This window comes from Tachyglossus aculeatus, chromosome 22 (assembly GCF_015852505.1).
Source record: "Tachyglossus aculeatus isolate mTacAcu1 chromosome 22, mTacAcu1.pri, whole genome shotgun sequence".
NCBI classification, from domain to species: domain Eukaryota; kingdom Metazoa; phylum Chordata; class Mammalia; order Monotremata; family Tachyglossidae; genus Tachyglossus; species Tachyglossus aculeatus.
Genome location: NC_052087.1, coordinates 56,937,869 through 56,961,144, shown reverse-complemented (window position 1 = coordinate 56,961,144; position 23,276 = coordinate 56,937,869). Strand labels below are relative to the sequence as shown.

The 23,276-nt window shown below is 50.3% G+C and overlaps 1 protein-coding gene across 1 annotated transcript in view; it reads right to left on the bottom strand.

Annotated features, from left to right (window-relative positions):
* Nucleotides 1-20,933, bottom strand: part of CD81 (CD81 molecule) — a 57,101-nt gene extending 36,168 nt beyond the window's left edge. Inside the window, exon 1 of the mRNA XM_038764609.1 lies at nt 20,797-20,933. Within this exon, the coding sequence (XP_038620537.1) occupies nt 20,797-20,862 (66 nt within the window). The 5' untranslated portion in view covers nt 20,863-20,933. The remainder of the gene's footprint in view (nt 1-20,796) is intronic.
* Nucleotides 20,934-23,276: the final 2,343 nt, after the last annotated feature.

Here is a 23,276-nt window from a genome sequence, read left to right as displayed (position 1 = left end):
CAAGGTCACACAGCTGACAACTTGGACTTCCAAAGCACTTAGTACAGTGCTCTGCACACAGTAAGCGCTCAATAAATACGACTGAATGAATGAATGGGTGAAAGCGGCGGAGGCAGGATTAGAACCCACGACCTCTGTCTCCCAAGCCCGGGCTCTTTCCACTGAGCCACCCTGCTTGCGAGCCCCACGTGGGACAGGGACCGTGTCCCACCCGATTTTTCTTATCTCTACCCCAGTGCCCGGCTCCTCGTAAGCGCTTAACAAATACCACGATTATCATTATTACTATTCATCGTAAGCGCTTACCAAATACCACGACTACTGTTCTTCTTATTCACTTCTCTGGGCCTCGGTTCCCTCATCTGTAAAATGGAGATTAAGACCGTGACCCCCCCGCGTGGGGCGGGGACCGTGTCTGACCCGATTCGCTTCAGAAGAGCAGCAAGGCCTAGTGGAAAGAGTCAGAGGTCATGGGTTCCAATCCCGGCTCCGCCCCTTATCTGCTGGGTGACCTTGGGCAAGTCGTTTCACTTCTCTGGGCCTCAGTTCCCTCCTCCGTAAAATGGGGGTGAAGACTGGGAGCCCCCCGAGGGACAACCTGATCACCTCGTAACCTCCCCAGCACTTAGAACAGTGCTTGGCACATAGTAAGCGCTTAATAAATGCCATCATTATTATTATCATCATCTCTGGACCTCAGTTACCTCATCTATAAAATGGGGATGAAGCACTTAGTACAGTGCTCTGCACACAGTAAGCGCTCAATAAATACGATTGATGATGATGATGATGAAGACTGTGAGCCCCCCGTGGGAAAACCTGATCACCTCGTAACCTCCCCAGTGCTTAGAACAGGGCTTGGCACGTAGTAAGTGCTTAACAAATGCCATTATTATTATTATTATTATTATTCTCTGGACCTCAGTTACCCCATCTGTAAAATGGGGATGAAGACTGTGAGCCCCCCGTGGGACAACCTGATCACCTTGTAACCTCCCCTTGTAACCTCCCCAGTGCTTAGAACAGTGCTTTGCACATAGTAAGCACTTAACAAATGCCATCATTATCATTATTATTATTATTATCCTCTGGGCCTCAGTTCCTTCATCTGCAAAATGGGGATAAAGACTGTGAGCCCCCCGTGGGACAACCTGATCATCTTGTAAACTTCCCAGCGCTTAGAACAGTGCTTTGCACATTCATTCAATCGTATTTATTGTATTTATTGAGCGCTTATTGTGTGCAGAGCACTGTACTAAGCGCTTGCACATTGTAAGTGCTTAACAAATGCCATTATCATTATTATTATTCTCTGGGCCTCAGTTCCCTCATCTGTAAAATGGGGATAAAGACTGTGAGCCCCACGGGGGTCAAGCTGATCACCTTATATCCCCCCAGCGCATAGAACAGTGCTCGGCACACAGTAAGTGGTTAACAAATACCATCATTATTATTATTATAGTTATTATTATTATCTTCTGGGCCTCAGTTCCTTCGTCTGTAAAATGGGGATGAAGACTGTGAGCCCCACAGGGGACAACCTGATCACCTTATATCCCCCCAGCGCTTAGAACAGTGCTCGGCACACAGTAAGCGGTTAACAAATACCATCATTATTATTATTATAATTATTATTATTATCTTCTGGGCCTCAGTTCCTTCATCTGTAAAATGGGGATGAAGACCGGGAGCCCCCCGTGGGATAACCTGATCAGCTTGTATTGCCCCCAGCGCTTAGAACAGTGCTCGGCACACAGTAAGCGGTTAACAAATACCATCATTATTATTATAATTATTATTATCATCATCTGGGCCTCAGTTCCTTCATCTGTAAAATGGGGATGAAGACTGTGAGCCCCATGTGGGACAACCTGATCACCTTGCATCTCCCCCAGCGCTTAGAACAGTGCTCGGCACACAGTAAACGCTTAACAAATACCATCATTATTCTTAAGAGCAGCATGGGGGACTGGATAGAGACCGGGCCTGAGAGTCTTCGGATATGGGTTCAAATCCCGGCTCCTCCGCTCGTCTGCCGCCTGAACTTGGGCCTCAGTTCCCTCATCAGGAAAATGGGGATGGAAACGGTGTTAGCACTGTTCTAAGCACTGGAGAGGTTACAAGGTGATCAGGTTGTCCCACGGGGGGGCTCACGGTCTTTATCCCCATTTTACAGATGAGGGAACCGAGGCCCAGAGAAGTGACTTGCCTAAGGTCACACGGCTGACGAGCGGCTGAGCCGGAATTTGAACCCATAACCTCGGCCTCCTAAGCCCAGGCTCTTTCCACTGAGCCATTTACTTATTCCTAGTAATGCCTGTCTCATTTTACAGATGAAGGAACTGAGGCCCAGAGGATAATGATAATAATAATAATAATAATAATAATAATAATAATAATAATAATAATAATGGCATTTAAGTGCCAGGTGGGACGGGGACTGTGTCCAACCGGATTTGCTTGGATCCACCCCGGCGCTTAGTACAGTGCCTGGCACATAGTAAGTGCTTAACAAATATTATTATTATTAATAATAATGATAATGATAATGATAATAATAATAATAATAATAATAATAATAATAATAATAATAATAATAATGGCATTTAAGTGCCAGGTGGGACGGGGACTGTGTCCAACCGGATTTGCTTGGATCCACCCCAGCGCTTAGTACAGTGCCTGGCACATAGTAAGTGCTTAACAAATATTATTATTATTATTATTATTATTAATAATAATAATAATAATAATAATAATAATGGCATTTAAGTGCCAGGTGGGATGGGGACTGTGTCCAACCGGATTTGCTTGGATCCACCCCAGTGCTTAGTACAGTGCCTGGCACATAGTAAGTGCTTAACAAGTATTATTATTATTATTAATAATAATAATAATAATAATAATAATAATAATAATAATAATAATAATAATGGCATTTAAGTGCCAGGTGGGACGGGGACTGTGTCCAACCGGATTTGCTTGGATCCACCCCAGCGCTTAATACAGTGCCTGCCACATAGTAAGTGCTTAACAAATATTATTATTAATAATAATAATGATGATAATAATAATAATAATAATAATAATAATGGCATTTAAGTGCCAGGTGGGACGGGGACTGTGTCCAACCAGATTTGCTTGGATCCACCCCAGCGCTTAGTACAGTGCCTGGCACATAGTAAGTGCTTAACAAATATTATTATTATTATTAATAAGGATAATAATGATAATAATAATGATAATAATGATAATAATAATGATAATAATGATAATAATGATAATAATAATAATAATAATAATAATAATAATAATAATAATAATAATAATAATGGCATTTAAGTGCCAGGTGGGACGGGGACTGTGTCCAACCGGATTTGCTTGGATCCACCCCAGTGCTTAGTACAGTGCCCGGCACATAGTAAGTGCTTAACAAATATTATTATTATTATTATTAATAATAATAATAATAATTAAAGGGGACTTGGAGCTCCTGGGGAGCCCCGTCAAGTGGTCCCCACCCCCTCTGCCCCAGCCGGGACGTGAATCCGCAGCAGAAGAACAGGAAGTGAAGAGCGGCGAGGACACGTTTTCCTGCGGAAACTGAAGAAATCCGGGCGTCTAAAAATACGGGGTCCCTGGGAGCCTCCCCAGGCCCCCGCCCTTAAGCGCGTTGTCGGCCGGGAATATGGGTCTGTTATCTTGGATTCTCCCAAGCGATTAGTAATAATAATAATAATGCTAATAATACTAATAATGACTGCGGTGTTTGTTAAGCGCTAACTATGGGCCTGGCACTGTACTGAGCGCTGATGCGGATACAAGCAAATCTGGTCAAACACAGTCCCAGCCCCAGAGAATAATTAATAATAATAATAATAATAATGATGATGGCATTTATTAAGCGCTTACTACGTGCCAAGCACTGTTCTAAGCGCGGGGGAGGTTCCGAGGTGATCAGGTTGTCCCTAGTGGGGCTCACAGTCTTCATCCCCATTTGACAGATGAGGGAACTGAGGTCCAGAGATGATAATAATACTAATGATGATGGCATTTATTAAGCGCTTACTATGTGCCAAGCACTGTTCTAATCGCCGGGGAGGTTACGAGGTGATCAGGTTGTCCCACGGGGGGCTCCCAGTCTTCATCCCCATTTGACAGATGAGGGAACTGAGGTCCAGAGATAATAATAATAATAACAATAACAATAATAATAATAATAATAATGGCATTTATTAAGCACTTACTATGTGCCAAGCACTGTTCTAAGCGCTGGGGAGGTTACAAGGTGATCAGGTTGTCCCATGGGGGGCTCCCAGTCTTCACCCCCATTTTACGGAGGAGGGAACTGAGGCCCAGAGAAGTGAAACGGCTTGCCCAAGGTCACCCAGCAGATAAGGGGCGGAGCCGGGATTGGAACCCATGACCTCCGACTCTTTCCACTAGGCCTTGCTGCTCTTCTGAAGCAAATCGGGTCAGACACGGTCCCCGCCCCACGCGGGGCGTCACGGTCTTAATCTCCATTTTACAGATGAGGGAACCGAGGCCCAGGGAAGTGAATAAGAAGAACAGTAGTCGTGGTATTTGGTAAGCGCTTACGATGAATAGTAATAATGATAATCGTGGTATTTGTTAAGCGCTTACGAGGAGCCGGGCACTGGGGTAGAGATTAGAAAAATCGGGTGGGACACGGTCCCTGTCCCTCGTGGGGCTCGCAAGCAGGGTGGCTCAGTGGAAAGAGCCCGGGCTTGGGAGACAGAGGTCGTGGGTTCTAATCCTGCCTCCGCCGCTTTCATCCATTCATTCATTCAATCGTATTTATTGAGCAGAGCACTGTACTAAGTGCTTGGGAAGTCCAAGTTAGCTGTGTGACCTTGGGCAAGTCACTTCACTTCTCTGGGCCTCAGTTACCTCCTCCGTAAAATGGGGATGAAGACTGGGAGCCCCCCATGGGACAACCTGATCACCTTGGAACCTCCCCGGCGCTTAGAACAGTGCTTGGCACATAGTAAGCGCTTAATAAATGCCATCATTATTATCATCATCATCTCTGGACCTCAGTTACCTCATCTGGAAAACGGGGATGAAGACTGTGAGCCCCCCGTGGGACAACCTGATCACCTTGTCACCTCCCCGGTGCTTAGAACAGTGCTTTGCACGTAGTAAGTGCTTAATAAATACCAGCATCATCATCATCATCATGCAGCTGACAAGTGGCGGAGCCGGGATTTGAACCCGTGACTTCTGGCTCCAAAGCCCGGGCTCTTTCCACGGAGCCACGCTGCTTCTCAGGACCGTGAGCCCCTCGCTGGGTAGGGACCGTTTCTCTATGTGTTGCCGAATTGGGCTTTCCAAGCGCTTAGTACAGCGCTCTGCGCACAGGAAGCGCTCAATAAATAGGATGGAATGAATGAAGGAATGAAAGATTCCCAGGCCCGGGTTTTAGCCGCAAAGCCAGGCTGCTTCCTGCCCTCCGCGGGAGCCCAGTACAACTTCCCGTCTACAGCAGATAAGCACCAGGCCCGGGAATCAGAGGGCCTGGGTTCTAATCCCGGCTCCGCCACGGGTCTGCTGCGTCACCTTGGGCAAGTCGCTTCACTTCTCTGGGCCTCAGTTCCCTCTTCTGTCAAATGGGGATGGAGGCCGTGAGCCCCACGTGGGGCAGGGACCGTGACTGTGAGCCCGCTGTTGGGTAGGGGCCGTCTCTCTGTGTTGCCGACTTGGACTTCCCAAGCGCTTAGTACAGTGCTCTGCACACAGTAAGCGCTCAATAGGTACGACTGAATGAATGAAAGTAGGGACCGTCTCTCTATGCTGCCGACTTGTACTTCCCAAGCGCTTAGTACAGTGCTCTGCACACAGTAAGCGCTCAATAAATACGATTGGATGAATGAACGAAAGTAGGGACCGTCTCTAGATGTTGCCAACTTGGACTTCCCAAGCGCTTAGTCCAGTGCTCTGCACATAGTAAGCGCTCAATAAATACTATTGAATGAATGAATGAAAGGGGGGAGGGTCTAATTCATTCATTCAAAGCCCTACTAGACTGTGAGCCCGCTGTTGGGTAGGGGCCGTCTCTAGATGTTGCCAACTTGGACTTCCCAAGCGCTTAGTACAGTGCTCTGCGCACAGTAAGTGCTCAATAAATACAACTGAATGAAGGAATGAAAGGGGGAAGGGTCTAATTCATTCATTCAAAGCCCTACTAGACTGTGAGCCCGCTGTTGGGTAGGGACCGTCTCTAGATGTTGCCGACTTGGACTTCCCAAGCGCTTAGTACAGTGCTCTGCACACGGTTAAGTGCTCAATAAATACAATTGAATGAAGGAATGAAAGGAGGAAGGGTCTAATTCATTCATTCAAAGCCCTACTAGACTGTGAGCCCGCTGTTGGGTAGGGACCGTCTCTAGATGTTGCCAACTGGGACTTCCCAAGCGCTTAGTCCAGTGCTCTGCACACAGTAAGCGCTCAATAAATACGATTGAATGAATGAAAGGGGGGAGGGGCTAATTCATTCATTCAAAGCCCTACTAGACTGTGAGCCCACTGTTGGGTAGGGACCGTCTCTAGATGTTGCCAACTTGGACTTCCCAAGCGCTTAGTACAGTGCTCTGCACATGGTAAGCGCTCAATAAATACTATTGAATGAAGGAATGAAAGGGGGAAGGGTCTAATTCATTCATTCAAAGCCCTACTAGACTGTGAGCCCGCTGTTGGGTAGGGACCGTCTCTAGATGTTGCCGACTTGGACTTCCCAAGCGCTTAGTCTAGTGCTCTGCACACAGTAAGCGCTCAATAAATACGATTGAATGAAATGAATGAATGGAAAATGGGGATGAAGACTGTGAGCCCCCCGTGGGACAACCTGATCACCTAGTATCCCCCCCAGCGCTTAGAACAGTGCTTGGCACATAGTAAGCGCTTAACAAATGCCTATATTATTATGGCGGGGGGAAAGAAGCTGACCCATTTTACCGATAAGCACACAGAGGCCCAGAGAGGTTTGCCGGCTCGCCCGAGGTCACACAGCGGGCCTGGGGCGCGGCTGGGGACCCTCCCCCGTGCCCCGGACTGAGCAGCATGGCTCGATGGAAAGAACCCGGGCTTGGGAGTCCGAGGTCATGGGTTCAAATCCCGGCTCCACCAATTGTCCGCTGGGTGACTTTGGGCAAGTCACTTCGCTTCTGTGGGCCTCAGTGACCTCATCTGTAAAATGGGGATTAAAACTGTGAGCCCCCCATGGGACAACACGATCACCTTGCAACCTTCCCAGCGCTTAGAACAGTGCTTGGCACATAGTAAGCGCTTAACAAATATCATTATTATTATTATTATTATTATTCTCTGGGCCTCAGTTACCTCATCTGTCAAATGGGGATAATAATAATAATAATAATAATGATGGCATTTGTTAAGCGCTTACTATGTGCAGTCTTTTAGACTGTGAGCCCACTGTTGGGTAGGGACCGTCTCTATATGTTGCCAATTTGTACTTCCCAAGCGCTTAGTACAGTGCTCTGCACACAGTAAGCGCTCAATAAATACGATTGATGATCTGTCAAATGGGGATAATAATAATAATGATGGCATTTGTTAAGCGCTGACTATGTGCACTGTTCTAAGCGCTGGGGAGGTTACACGGTGATGGATGAAGATTGTGGGCCCCGGCCGTGGGACAACCTGATCACCTTGTATCCCCCCCCAGCGCCTACAACAGTGCTTGGCACATAGTAGGCGCTTAACAAATACCATCATTATTATTATTATTATTCTCTGGGCCTCAGTTACCTCATCTGTCAAATGGGGATAATAATAATAATGATGATGGCATTTGTTAAGCGCTTACTATGTGCACTGTTCTAAGCGCTGGGGAGGTTACAAGGTGATGGATGAAGACTGTGGGCCCCCGCCGTGGGACAACCTGATCACCTTGTAACCTCCCCAGCGCTTAGAACAGTGCTTGGCACATAGTAAGCGCTTAACAAATGCCATCGTTATTATTATTACTGAAAAAAGAGAAGGATGCAGCGCCCGTCCTCCCACCCGGCTGCCCGCAGCCCTCGAAACCAGAATTGAAAGCCAACTGGGTGAGGATTTCCAATTAGACGCCACCTGATAACGTCCCCCCAAGGGGAAGTCCGGCTCTGGTGGGGGGCGGCCGTTGAAGATATCTCCCTTTTTCATTCATTCATTCAATTGCATTTATTGAGCGCTTACTGCGTGCAGAGCACTGGACTAAGCGCTTGGGAAGTCCAAGTTGGCAACATATAGAGAAGTCCCTACCCAACAGCGGGCTCACAGACTAGTAGGGCTTTGAATGAATGAATTAGACCCTTCCCCCTTTCATTCATTCATTCATACAATCGTATTTATTGAGCGCTCACTATGTGCAGAGCACTGGACTAAGCGCTTGGGAAGTCCAAGTTGGCAACTTCTAGAGACGGTCCGCACCCAATAGCAGGCTCACAGTCTAGTAGGGCTTTGAATGAGTGAATTAGACCCTTCCCCCTTTCATTCATTCAATCGTATTTATTGAGCGCTCACTGTGTGCAGAGCACTGGACTAAGCGCTTGGGAAGTACAAGTTGGCAACATCTAGAGACGGTCCCTACCCAATAGCGGGCTCACAGACTAGTAGGGCTTTGAATGAATGAATTAGACCCTTCCCCCTTTCATTCATTCATTCTTTCAATCGTATTTATTGAGCGCTCACTGCGTGCAGAGCACTGGACTAAGCGCTTGGGAAGTACAAGTTGGCAACATCTAGAGACGGTCCCCACCCAATAGCGGGCTCACAGACTAGTAGGGCTTTGAATGAATGAATTAGACCCTTCCCCCTTTCATTCATTCATTCAATCGTATTTATTAAGCGCTTACTGCGTGCAGAGCACTGGACTAAGCGCTTGGGAAGTCCAAGTTGGCAACATCTAGAGACGGTCCCCACCCAACAGCGGGCTCACAGACTAGTAGGGCTTTGAATGAATGAATTAGACCCTTCCCCCTTTCATTCATTCATTCATTCAATCGTATTTATTGAGCGCTGTGTGCAGAGCACTGGACTAAGCGCTTGGGATGTCCGTGTTGGCAACATCTAGAGACGGTCCCTACCCAACAGCGGGCTCACAGTCTAGAAGGGGGAGACAGACAACAAAACAAAACATATTAATGTAATAAAATAAATGGAATAAGTATGTACAAATAAAATGTATAGTGATAAATACATACAGACATATATACATATATACATAAATAAATAGACACACAGACATATATACATATATGTCCTCTGTGCCCGCTCATCGTTACTGGCAGGGGCTCCCCTTTGGGCACTGGAAAATCCATTCATTCATAATTATTGTGCGCTTACTTTTCATTTCATTTTCATCCAATCGTATTTATGGAGCACGTACCGTGTGCGGAGCACTGTACTAAGCGCTTGGAAAGTCCAATTCGGCAATACATAGAGACCATCCCTACCCAACAACGGGCTCACAGTTCCCCCTCCCCATCCCCCCTGCCTTACCTCCTTCCCCTCCCCACAGCACCTGTATATATGTATATAATAATAATAATGGCATTTGTTAAGCGCTTACTATGTGCAGAGCACTGTTCTAAGTGCTGGGGAGGATACAAGGTGATCAGGTTGTCCCAAGGGGGGCTCACAGTCTTCATCCCCATTTGACAGATGAGGTAACTGAAGCTCAGAGAAGTGAAGTGACTTGCCCAAGGGCATACAGCAGATGTGTGGCGGAGCCGGGATTCGAACCCATGACCTCTGACTCCAAAGCCCGGGCTCTTTCCACTGAGCCACACTGTTTGTACGTATTTATTACTCTATTTATTTATTTTATTTGTACATGTTTATTCTATTTATTTTATTTTGTTAATATGTTCTGTCTTGTTGTCTGTCTCCCCCTTCTAGACTGTGAGCCCGCTGTTGGGTAGGGACCGTCTCTAGATGTTGCCAACTTGGACTTCCCAAGCGCTTAGTACAGTGCTCTGCACACAGTAAGCGCTCAATCAATACGATTGAATGAATGAAAGGGGGGAGACAGACAACAAAACAAACCGACAGACCGCAATAGCATCAAAATTAACAGAATTATAGATAGACACACATCATTTGTGCACTGCAATGATGATAATGATAATGACGGTATTTCATTCATTCATTCATTCAATCGTATTTATTTTTTAGTCCAGTGCTCTGCACACAGTAAGCGCTCAATAAATACGATTGAATGAATGAATGAATGAACGCTTAGCTGGGTGCAGCCCGGTAGTGGAATTGGGGGGAGTCCTTCACCCAGGACCCTCCCCCTCCGCCCCCCGCCATCAGCACCCCTCACCCCACCAAAAACATCCACCTCAGTGGAAAGAGCCCGGGCTTTGGAGTCCGAGGTCATGGGTTCGAATCCCGGCTCCGCCAATTGTCAGCTGTGTGACTTTGGGCAAGTCACTTCACTTCTCTGGGCCTCGGTTCCCTCATCTGGAAAATGGGGATGAAGACTGGGAGCCCCCTCTGGGACAACCTGATCACCTTGTAATCTCCCCAGCGCTTAGAACGGTGCTTTGCACGTAGTAAGCATTTAATAAATGCCATCAGTATTATTATCATTATTATTCTCTGGGCCTCAGTTCCCTCATCTGGAAAATGGGGATGAAGACTGTGAGCCCACCATGGGACAACCTGATCACCTTGTAACCTCCCCAGCGCTTAGAACAGTGCTTCGTGCATAGTAAGCGCTTAATAAATGCCATCAGTATTATTATCATTATTATTCTCTGGGCCTCAGTTCCCTCATCTGGAAAATGGGGATGAAGACTGGGAGCCCCCTGTGGGACAACCTGATCACCTTGTAACCTGCCCGGCGCTTAGAACGGTGCTTTGCACATAGTAAGCATTTAATAAATGCCATCAGTATTATTATTATTATTCTCTGGGCCTCAGTTCCTTCATCTGGAAAATGGGGATGAAGACTGTGAGCCCCCTGTGGGACAACCTCATCACCTTGTAACCTCCCCAGCGCTTAGAACGGTGCTTTGCACATAGTAAGCATTTAATAAATGCCATCAGTATTATTATTCTCTGGGCCTCAGTGACCTCATCTGTAAAATGGGGATGAAGACTGTGAGCCCCACAGGGGACAACCTGATCACCTTGTAACCTCCCCAGCGCTTAGAACAGTGCTTTGCACATAGTAAGTGTTTAATAAATGCCATCAGTATTATTATTATTATTATTATTCTCTGGGCCTCAATAACCTCATCTGTAAAATGGGGATGAAGACTGTCAGCCCCCCGTGGGACAACCTGATCACCTTGTAACCTCCCCAGTGCTTAGAACAGTGCTTTGCACATAGTAAGGGTTTAATAAATGCCATCAGTATTATTATTATTATTCTCTGTGCCTCAGTTACCTCATCTGTAAAATAGGTATGAAGACTGTGAGCCCCCCTGGGGGACAACCTGATCATCATGTAACCTCCCCAGTGCTTAGAACAGTGCTTGGCACATAGTAAGCATTTAATGAATGCCATCAGTATTATTATTCTCTGGGCCTCAGTTCCCTCATCTGTAAAATGGGGATGAAGACTGTGAGCCCCCCCGTGGGACAACCTGATCACCTTGTAACCTCCCCAGCGCTTAGAACAGTGCTTTGCACATGTTTTGTTTTGTCGTCTGTCTCCCCCTTCTCGACCGTGAGCCCGCTGTTGGGTGGGGACCGTCTCTAGATGTTGCCGACTTGGACTTCCCAAGCGCTTAGTACAGTGCTCTGCACACAGTAAGCGCTCAATAAATACGATTGAATGAATGAATGAATAGGGACCGTCTCTATATGTTGCCGATTTGGACTTCCCAAGCGCTTAGTACAGTGCTCTGCACACAGGAAGCGCTCAATAACTACGATTGAATGAATGGATGAATGAATAGGGACCGTCTCTATATGTTGCCGACTTGGACTTCCCAAGTGCTTAGTACAGTGCTCTGCACACAGAAAGCGCTCAATAAATACGATGGAATGAATAAATGAATGAATAGTAAGCGCTTAACAAATGCCATCATTATTTGTCTCTGTTGCCGAACTGCCCTTTCCAAGTGCTTAGTACAGTGCTCTGCACACCGTAAGTGCTCAATAAATACGATTGATTGATTGATTGCCAACTTGTACTTCCCAAGCGCTTAGTACAGTGCTCTGCACACAGTAAGCGCTCAATAAATACGATAGAATGAATGAATTATCCTCCTCCTCCCTCTGGCCTGGGGGGCCACGCAACGACTCTCCCCCCTTCCTGCTTCCAGGCCTTACTGAAGGCCCACCTCCTCCCAGAGGCCTTCCCTGACTGCGCCCCGCTTTCCTCTTCAGCTCAAAGGAAAAGAGCCCGGGCTTTGGAGTGAGAGATCACGGGTTCAAATCCCGGCTCTGCCACTTGTCAGCTGGGTGACTTTGGGCAAGTCACTTCCCTTCTCTGGGCCTCAGTGACCTCATCTGGAAAATGGGGATGAAGCCTGTGAGCCCCCCGGGGGACAACTTGATCACCTTGTATCCTCCCCAGTGCTTAGAACGGTGCTTTGCACATAGTAAGCACTTAATAAACGCCATCATCATCAAGGTACTTCACTTCTCTGTGCCTCAGTGACCTCATCTGCAAAATGGGGATGAAGACTGTGAGCCCCCCGGGGGACAACCTGATCACCTTGTAACCTCCCCTGTGCTTCGAACAGTGCTTTACACATAGTAAGCACTTAATAAATGCCACCATTATCATCATCAAGGCACTTCACTTCTCTGTGCATCAGTGACCTCATCTGGAAAATGGGGATGAAGCCTGGGAGCCCCACATGGGACAACCTGATCACCCTGTAACCTCCCCAGCGCTTAGAACGGTGCTTTGCACATAGTAAGCACTTAATAAACGCCATCATCATCATCAAGGCACTTCATTTCTCTGTGCCTCAGTTCCCTCATCTGCAAAATGGGGATGAAGACTGTGAGCCCCATGTGGGACAACCTGATCACCTTGCAACCTCCCCAGCGCTTAGAACGGTGCTTTGCACATAGTAAGCGCTTAATAAACGCCATCATCGTCAAGGCGCTTCACCTCTCTGTGTCTCAGTGACCTCATCTGCAAAATGGGGATGAAGACTGTGAGCCCCCCGTGGGACAACCTGATCACCTTGTAACCTCCCCAGCGCTTAGAACGGTGCTTTGCACATAGTAAGCGCTTAATAAACGCCATCATCATCAAGGTGCTTCACTTCTCTGTGCCTCAGTTCCCTCATCATCTGCAAAATGGGGATGAAGACTGTGAGCCCCCCAAGGGACAACCTGATCACCTTGCAACCTCCCCAGCGCTTAGAACGGTGCTTTGCACATAGTAAGCGCTTAATAAACGCCATCATCATCAAGGTGCTTCACTTCTCTGTGCCTCAGTTCCCTCAACATCTGCAAAATGGGGATGAAGACTGTGAGCCCCCCGTGGGACAACCTGATCACCTTGTAACCTCCCCCGTGCTTCGAACGGTGCTTTGCACATAGTAAGCCCTTAATAAATGCCACCATCATTATCAAGGTGCCTCATTTCTCTGTGCCTCAGTTCCCTCATCTGCAAAATGGGGATGAAGATTGTGAGCCCCCCGAGGGACAACCTGATCACCTTGTAACCTCCCCTGCGCTTAGAACAGTGCTTTGCACATAGTAAGTGCTTAATAAATGCCACCATTATCATCATCATCAAGGCACTTCACTTCTCTGGGCCTCAGTTCCCTCATCATCAAGGCGCTTCATTTCCCTGTGCCTCAGTGACCTCATCTGGAATATATGTCTATATGTTTGTACATATTTCTTACTCTATTTATTTATTTATTTTACTTGTGCATATCTATTCTATTTATTTTATTTTGTTAGTAGGTTTGGTTTTGTTCTCCGTCTCCCCCCTGTAGACTGTGAGCCCACTGTTGGGTAGGGACTGTCTCTAGATGTTGCCAATTTGTACTTCCCAAGCGCTTAGTACAGTGCTCTGCACATAATAAGCGCTCAATAAATACGACTGATGATTGATGATGATGATCTGGAGAATGGGGATGAAGCCTGGGAGCCCCACATGGGACAACCTGATCACCTAGTAACCTTGCCTGCGCTTAGAACGGTGCTTTGCGCATAGTAAGCGCTTAATAAATGCCATTATCCTCATCATCATCAGTAAGCGCTCAATAAATATGATTGAATGAATAAATGATGGATTGAATGGATGAATACTGGAGGCCCACCTCCTCCCAGAAGCCTTCCCTGACTAAGCCCCCCCTTTCCTCTTCTCCCACCCACTTCTGCGTCACCCCAACCCCTTCCCACCCCCCAAAAGCCCACCCGGCTGCCCCCCACTCCCCAGGAGGGGGGCAGTTATTCATTCATTCATTCAATTGTACTTACTGAGCGCTCACCACATGCAGATGACAGGACTAAGCGCTGGGGAAGCAGGCCCCCCGACCAGCTGCTCCGCTCCACGGCCCCATCCCCTGGCCCCTCGGTCCCTGGGGGGTCGGGGGGCAGGTGGGGAGCAGATGCGAATCCTTGCAGACCCCCGGGACCCCCCTGAACTTACTATGCTGCAGCTGGGACCACGGCCAGGCCTAGGGACAAAGGGAAGGCCAAAAAGTGGGCAAGGGGGGCTGCAAGGGTGTGTGTGTGTGTGTTGGGGGGGGATGATTTCAGATTTCACGCACGAATAAAAGGCCCAGATTAATATCGAAACCAAGAATAAAACCGTTCGGCTTATTGGACGACTAAAAAGTTTAAAACGGTCACTGAAAACGACACGCCGCACCGTTTAAAGGTCAGCGTCTGGTGTCCTGAATTTAGTAAATAGCTCTTACGTTGCATTTTCTTGTGACGGTCTGCTTTGCCGGAATTGTTTCTTGAGCACTTTATATGTGGACTCTGTACATATTTATTCCATTTATTTTGTTAATATGTTTGGTTCCCTGTCTCCCCCTTCAAGACTGGAGTTGTTTCTTGAGCACTTTATACATGGACTCTGTACATATTTGTTCTATTTACTTTATTTTGTTAATATGCTTTGTTCCCTGTCTCCCCCTTCTAGACTGGAATTGTTTCTTGAGCACTTTATGTGGACTCTGTACATATATATTCTATTTATTTCATTTTGTTAATATGTTTTGTTTTGTTCTCTGTCTCCCCCTTCTAGACTGGAATTGTTTCTTGAGCACTTTATACATGGACTCTGTACATATTTATTCTATTTACTTTATTTTGTTAATATGCTTTGTTCCCTGTCTCCCCCTTCTAGACTGGAATTGTTTCTTGAGCACTTTATGTGGACTCTGTACATATATATTCTATTTATTTCATTTTGTTAATATGTTTTGTTTTGTTCTCTGTCTCCCCCTTCTAGACTGGAATTGTTTCTTGAGCACTTTATGTGGACTCTGTACATATTTATTCTATTTACTTTATTCTTTTAATGTGTTTCGTTCCCTGTCTCCCCCTTCTAGACTGGAATTGTTTCTTGAGCACTTTATATGTGGACTCTGTACATATTTATTCTATTTACTTAATTCTGTTAATATGTTTTGTTCCCTGTCTCCCCCTTCTAGACTGGAATTGTTTCTTGAGCACTTTATTTGTGGACTCAGTACACAGTTATTCTATTTACTTAATTTTGTTAATGTGTTTTGTTCCCTGTCTCCCCCTTCTAGACTTGCATTGTTTCTTGAGCACTTTATATGGACTCTGTCCATATTTATTCTATTTATTTTGTTAATATGTTTTGTTCCCTGTCTCCCCCTTCTAGGCTGGAATTGTTTCTTGAGCACTTTATATGTGGACTCTGTACATATTTATTCCATTTATTTTATTTTGTTAATGTTTTGTTTTGTTCTCTGTCTCCCCCTTCTAGACTGGAATTGTTTCTTGAGCACTTCATGTGGACTCTGTCCATATTTATTCTATTTACTTTGTTAATATGTTTTGCTTTGTTCCATGTCTCCCCCTTCTAGACTGGAATTGTTTCTTGAGCACTTTATATGTGGACTCTGTATATATTTATTCTCTTTATTTTGTTAATACGTTTGGTTTTGTTGTCTGTCTCCCCCTTCTAGCCCGTAAGCCCGCTGTTGGGTAGGGACCGTCTCTAGATGTTGCCAACTTGGACTTCCCAAGCGCTTAGTCCAGTGCTCTGCACACAGTAAGCGCTCAATCAATACGATTGAATGAATGAATGAACCTGGACGACCCCAGAGCGCTGACCATTGGGGTCCCCGGACCCAGGAGGGGGGTTACGGCCCGAGCCCCCAGACCCGACCCCCGGGACTTGGACTTCCCAAGCGCTCTGCATTCATTCATTCATTCATTTAATCGTATTTATTGAGCGCTTACCGCGTGGAGAGCACTGGCCCAAAGTCACCCAGCTGACAGTTGGGGGAGCCGGGATTTGAACCCATGACCGGGCTCTTTCCACGCTGCTTCTTTTTCTGCTGGTTTTCTCTGGGGGGGCAGATGGTTGTGGGTGCGAGGTCCCTGGGGGTGCCAGGCCCACCCTGGAATGGCACCGGGGAATTGGTATATATGTATATCTGTTTGTACATATTCATTACTCTATTTATTCATTTAACCTGTACATATCTATTCTATTGATTTTATTTTGTTAATATGTTTGGTTTTGTTCTCTGTCTCCCCCTTCTAGACTGTGAGCCCACTGTTGGGTAGGGACCGTCTCTATGTGTTGCCAACTTGTACTTCCCAAGCACTTAGTCCAGTGCTCTGCACACAGTAAGCGCTCAATAAATACGATTGACTGATTGATTGATTGGGGCCTGGAGGGGAGGTTGTGTGGGCGCGTCCAGCTGCGGGGCCACCGGGCACCGTGCCACCTGTCTCCTTGTTGGGTTTTGTCGTTGTCGCCCGCCTCCCCCTTCTCGCCCGTTATCAGGGAGGGACCGTCTCTCTAGGTTGCCCACTTGTCCTTCCCCAAGCGCTTAGTCCAGTGCTCTGCTCAATAAGTAGGACCGGATGGATGAATGAATGAATGAATGTCTGCTCATCACCGCTGGGCAGCAACACAGACACACACACAGACACACACACACCCACGACCAGACCCAGACTCCAACCCCCAGACCCAAAGGCACTCCTCACAGACCCGGATTCAAAGACGCACAACTCAACGTGCGCGGGCACACACACACACACACACACACACGCAGACCCACAACCAGACCCAGACTCAAGCACAAGGACCCAAACACCCAGACCCCCCCACACACACCGGTTCAAACACACCCACAAGCGCAAACACACACACATCATCATCAATCGTATTTATTGAGCGCTTACTATGTGCAGAGCACTGTACTAAGCGCTTGGGAAGTACAAATTGGCAACATATAGAGACAGTCCCTACCCAACAGTGGGCTCACACACACCCAGACCCAAACACACACCCAAACACATAAACACAGGCACACACAATACACACACACCCAAACACATGCTTGCAGAAACATACATGTGCACGCACACACACACCCCCAAACACCCCAAAACACACACACAAACACCCATACACAGACACACACACACACAAACACATACACTGAAACACACACGTGCACACAGACACACACACACCCAAACACATACAGACCCAAACACCTCCCCCACCCACACACATCCCCAAACATACACCCAAACACCCAAATACATGCAGAAACAGGCCCAGACTCAAACCCACGGATCCCATCCCACAACACACTCGCACAAACACACACACAAACACCCATACATAGACACACACACCCAAACAGTCAAACACACACATACACACAAAGACACACACCCAGACACACATCCAAATACACACACTCAAACACCCCAAAACACACACACACACAGACGATCAATCAATCAATCGTATTTATTGAGCACTTACTGTGTGCAGAGCACTGTACTAGGCGCTTGGGAAGTCCAAGCTGGCAACATAGAGAGACGGTCCCTACCCAACAGTGGGCTCACAGTCTAGAAACACAGTGTAGACACACAACCAAACACACATGTGTGCACATACACACACAAAGAGACCCCCCAAACCTCCCTGTGGCCCCCGCAGTCCGCCCCGCAGCCCCACGTCCACCCCAAGGCCCAGGCCCAGTTGTCCCAGGCCCGGTTGGCGCAGCCGGGGAGGGGGCCCTTGGGGGGCAGGGAGGGGGGCCTTGACCCCTGACCCCTGACCCCCGACCCCCACGGCCACCCCCCCCCGCCACCAGCGCTTCGACCAGTGCCCTGCACGCAGGTAGCGCTCAGTAAATACCATTCGATGAACTCCCCCTGCCCTCCTAGAGAGGCTGGCCCTGCCTCAGTTTCCCCCCGGGGAACCACGAAGGCTGGCCCTGCCTCAGTTTCCCCCTGGGAAGCCAGGAAGGCTAGCCTTGCCTCCGTTTCTTCCAGGGGAACCAAGAAGGGTAGCCCTGCCTCAGTTTCTTCCAGGGGAGCCAGGAAGGCTACAGTTTCTTCCAGGGGAGCCAGGAAGGGTAGCTCTGCCTCAGTTCCCTCCAGGGGAGCCAGGAAGGCTAGCCATGCCTCAGTTTCCCCTGAGGAGCCAGGAAGGCTTAGCCAGCCTCAGTTTCCCCTGAGGAGCCAGGAAGTCTAGCCCGGCCTCAGTTTCCCCCGAGGAGCCAGGAAGGCTAGCCCGGCCTCAGTTTCCCCCCGAGAAGGTTGGCCCGGCCTCAGTTTCCCCCTGAGGAGCCAGGAAGGCTAGCCCGGCCTCAGTTTCCCCCTGAGGAGCCAGGAAGGTTATCCCGGCCTCAGTTTCCCCCCGAGAAGGCTGGCCGGCCTCAGCTTCCCCCTGAGGAGCCAGGAAGGCGAGCCCGGCCTCAGTTTCCCCCTGAGGAGCCAGGAAGGCTAGCCCGGCCTCAGTTTCCCCCTGAGGAGCCAGGAAGGCTAGTCCGGCCTCAGTTTCCCCCTGAGGAGCCAGGAAGGCTAGCCCGGCCTCAGTTTCCCCCTGAGGAGCCAGGAAGGCTAGCCCGGCCTCAGTTTCCCCCCGGGAAGGCTGGCCCGGCCTCAGCTTCCCCCTGAGGAGCCAGGAAGGCTAGCCCGGCCTCAGTTTCCCCCCGAGGAGCCAGGAAAGCTGGCCCGGCCTCAGCTTCCCCCTGAGGAGCCAGGAAGGCTAGCCCGGCCTCAGTTTCCCCCCGAGGAGCCAGGAAGGCTGGCCCTGCCTCAGTTTCCCCGCACCCCAAGGAGGTGCGCAACGTTTCTGATTGAGCGCTTAGCACTGCGCTCAGCGCTTCGTCCCCGGCCCCAGGGACACAGAGGGCAGGCATTTGGGGGGGGGGGTCTTTCCTCCTTAGCGACTTGTGCGAATCCGAGAGCAGGGCCTCGACGCCCCCTCCCCCTCCCCCCCGTTGGCGTCTTCCCCATCTCCTCCATCCGGCATTTCCTCCGTCTCCTCTCCCCTCCCCCTCCGCTGGCGTCTCCCCCCGGTCCCCTTTCCAGCGCTTAGCACATAGTCGGCGCGGTAACCAGGGCCATCACAATTGTCATTTCCAGGGCGTCTCTCGGCACATCGTAGGCGCAACAGCCAAGGCCACCAGGCCTGTTATTTCCCGGGCGTCTCCCCCGCCTCCCCTCCCCCCGTTGGCGTCTCCCCCGTGTCCCCTCCCCACGAAGTCCTCTCCCAAGGCGTCTCCCCCGTCTCCTTCCCAGCGGCGCTTGGCACAGAGTAGGCGCACTAACCAATGCCATCGGGACGGCGATTTTCCCGGCGTCTCCCCATCTCCCCTCCTCCCCCAACTTGCGTCTCCCCGATGTCCTCTCCCAAGGCGTCTCCCCCGTGTCCCCTCCCCACGATGTCCTCTCCCAAGGCGTCTCCCCCATCTCCTTTCCAGCGCTTAGAACAGCGCTTGGCACAGAGTAGGCGCAACAACCAGTGCCATCAGGACTGATAGTTCCCCGGCGTCTCCCCCCCACCCCGTTGGCGTCTCCCCCGTCTCCCCCTCCCAACTTGCGTCTCCCCCGTCTCCTCTCCCAAGGCGTCTCCCCCGTCTCCCCTCGCCCCCCTCGGAGTCTCCCCCGTCTCCTTTCCAGCGCTTAGAACAGCGCTTGGCACAGAGTAGGCGCAACAACCAATGCCATCAGGACTGATAGTTCCCCGGCGTCTCCCCCGTCTCCCCCCCACCCCGTTGGCGTCTCCCCCGTCTCCCCCCCCCAACTTGCGTCTCTCCCGTCTCCTCTCCCAAGGCGTCTCCCCCATCTCCTTTCCAGCGCTTAGAACAGCGCTTGGCACAGAGTAGGCGCAACAACCAGTGCCATCAGGACTGATAGTTCCCCTGCGTCTCCCGGATCTCCTCTCCCAAGGCGTCTCCCCCGTCTCCCCTCCCCCCGTTGGCGTCTCCCCCATCTCCCCTCCTCCCCCAACTGGCGTCTCCCCCGTCTCCTTTCCAGCGCTTGGCACACAGTAGGCGCAATAACCAAGGCCGTGAGGACGGTGATTTCCCGGGCGTCTCCCCCGTCTCCCCCCCGCCCCCCGCCGTTGGCGTCTCCCCCGTCTCCCCTCCCCCCGTTGGCGTCTCCCCCATCTCCCCTGCCCCCCCTCCCCCAGCCGGCGTCTCCCCCGTCTCCCCTGCAGCGGTCCGAGCGGCGCTTGGCACACAGTAGTAGGCGCCCTAACCAAGGCCGTCAGGACGGTGACTCCCCCGGCGTCTCCCCCGCGGAGGAGGAGGGAGGAGGAGTAGGATGGGCGCCCCCCGGGACCCCCGCCCCGTGCCCCCCCCCCCGCCGGTCACTGACCCAGAAGACGAAGTTGAAGACGAAGAGCAGATACTTGATGCACTTGGTGCAGCCCTCCACACCCATGGCCGGGGGGGGTCGCCGGGGGGTCACCGAGGGGTCACCGAGGGGTCACGGGGGTCCGGGGCCCGGGCCGCGCGCGCGCGTGTGTGTGTGTGTGTGTGTGTGTGTGTGTGTGTGTGTGTGTGTGTGCGGGCGCTGTAGGGAGGCTGGGCGTCGCGCTGTGCCCGCCCCGGCCGCCGCACAGACCGGGCCCGCCCCCAGACCCGCCTCCTCTCTCTCCCCCTCCGCCTCCTCCCCTCTTTCCTCTCACCCCTCCTTCCTCTCCTCCCCTCCTTCCTCCCCGCCTTCCTCTCCTCCCCTCCTTCCTCCCCTCCTTCCTCTCCTCCCCTCCTTCCTCTCCTTCCCTCCTTCCTCTCCTCCTCCTCCTTCCTCTCCTCCCCTCCTTCCTCTCCTCCCCTCCTCCCCTCCTTCCTCTCCTCCTCCCCTCCTTCCTCTCCTCCTCCTCCCCGCCTTCCTCTCCTCCCCTCCTCCCCTCCTTCCTCTCCTTCCTCCCCTCCTCCCCTCCTCCCCTCCTGCCTTCCTTCCTCTCCTCCTTTCTCTCCTCCTCCCCTCCTTCCTCTCCTCCTCCCCTCCTTCCTCTCCTTCCTCCCCTCCTCCCCTCCTTTCTCTCCTCCTCCCCTCCTTTCTCTCCTCCTCCCCTCCTTCCTCTCCTCCTCCCCTCCTTCCCCTCCTTCCTCTCCTCCTCCTCCCCTCCTTCTCCTCCTCCTCCTCCTCCCCTCCTTCCTCTCCTCCTCCCCTCCTTTCTCTCCTCCTCCCCTCCTTCCTCTCCTTCTCCTCCCCTCCTCCTTCCTCTCCTCCTCCTCCCCTCCTTCCTCTCCTCCTCCTCCCCTCCTTCCTCTCCTCCCCTCCTTCCTCCCCTCCTCCCCTCCTCCCCTCCTCCCCTCCTTCCTCTCCTCCTCCCCTCCTTCCTCTCCTCCTCCTCCCTCCTCTCTTCCTCCTCTCTCTCCTCCTCCTCCTCCCCTCCTTCCTCCTCCCCCTCGTTCGTCTCCTCCTCCTCCCCTCCTTCCTCCTTCCTCTCCTCCTCCCCTCCTTCTTCTCCCCCTCCTCTCCTCCTTCCTCTTCCCCTCCTTTCTCTTCCCCTCCTTTCTCTCCTCCTCCTCCTCTCCTTCCTCTCCTTCTCCCCTCCTTCCTCTCCTTCTCCCCTCCTTCCTCTCCTCCTCCTCCTCCTCCTCGTCCTCTTCCTCCCAGCCAGGCCCCCAACCCAAATCTTTTCCTCTCTCCAATCCGGGACCAATCCCCAAATCATCATAACAATAATGATAATGGTATTTGTTATGAATAATAATGATAACGGTATTTGTTAAGCTTTGTTAAGCTTTCGAGAAGCAGCGTGGCTCCGTGGAAAGAGCCCGGGCTTGGGAGTCTGAGGTCATGGGTTCAAATCGATCAATCAATCATATTTATTGAGCACTTACTGTGTGCAGAGCACTGTACTAAATCCCGGCTCAAACCACTTAGCTGGGTGACACTGGGCAAGTCACTTCACTTCTCTGGGCCTCAGTGACCTTGTCTGTAAAATGGGGATTAAAGACTGTAAGCCCCCCCCCCCCCCCCGCCGTGGGACAACCTGATCACCTTGTAACCTCCCTAGTGCTTAGAACAGTGCTTGGCACATAGTGAGCACTTAATAAATGTCATTATTATTATTATTAACCGCTTACTATGTGCCAAGACCATTCATTCAATTGTATTTATTGAGTGCTTACTGTGTGCAGAGCACTGTACTAAGTGCTTGGGAAGTCCAAGTTGGCAACATAGAGAGACGGTCCCTACCCAACAATGGGCTCACAGGCTAGAAGGGGGAGATGGACAACAAAACAAAACACGTAGACAGGTGATAATGATAATGGTATTTTGTGCCGACTTGTACTTCCCAGCGCTTAGTACAGTGCTCTGCAAACAGTAAGCGCTCAATAAATACGAGTGAATGAATGAATATTTGTTAATAATAACAATGATGATTGTATTTGTTAAGCGCTTACTATGTGCCAAGCACTGTTCTAAGAGCAGGGGGAGATACAAGGTGATGAGGTTGTCCCACGTGGGGCTCCCAGTCTTCATCCCCATTTTCCAGATGAGGTCACTGAGGCCCAGAGAAGTCAAGTGACTTGCCCAGGGTCACACAGCTGAGAAGCGGCGGAGCTGGGATTCGAACCCACGACCTCTGATTGCCAGGCCCGGGCTCTTTCCACTGAGCCACCTTGCTAATGTGCTAATCTCTGTTGCCGAATTGTACATTAAAAGCGCTTAGTACAGTGCTCAGCATACAAAAAGGGCTCAATAAATTTGAATGAATGAATGAATGCATCCCTGTTCTCCTTGCCTCTCTCCAATCCTGACCCCGCCCTCCCAAATTCCAATCCTGACCTCACCCCCCCCCCCCCCCCCGAAATCCTTTCCTCTCTCCAATCCTGATC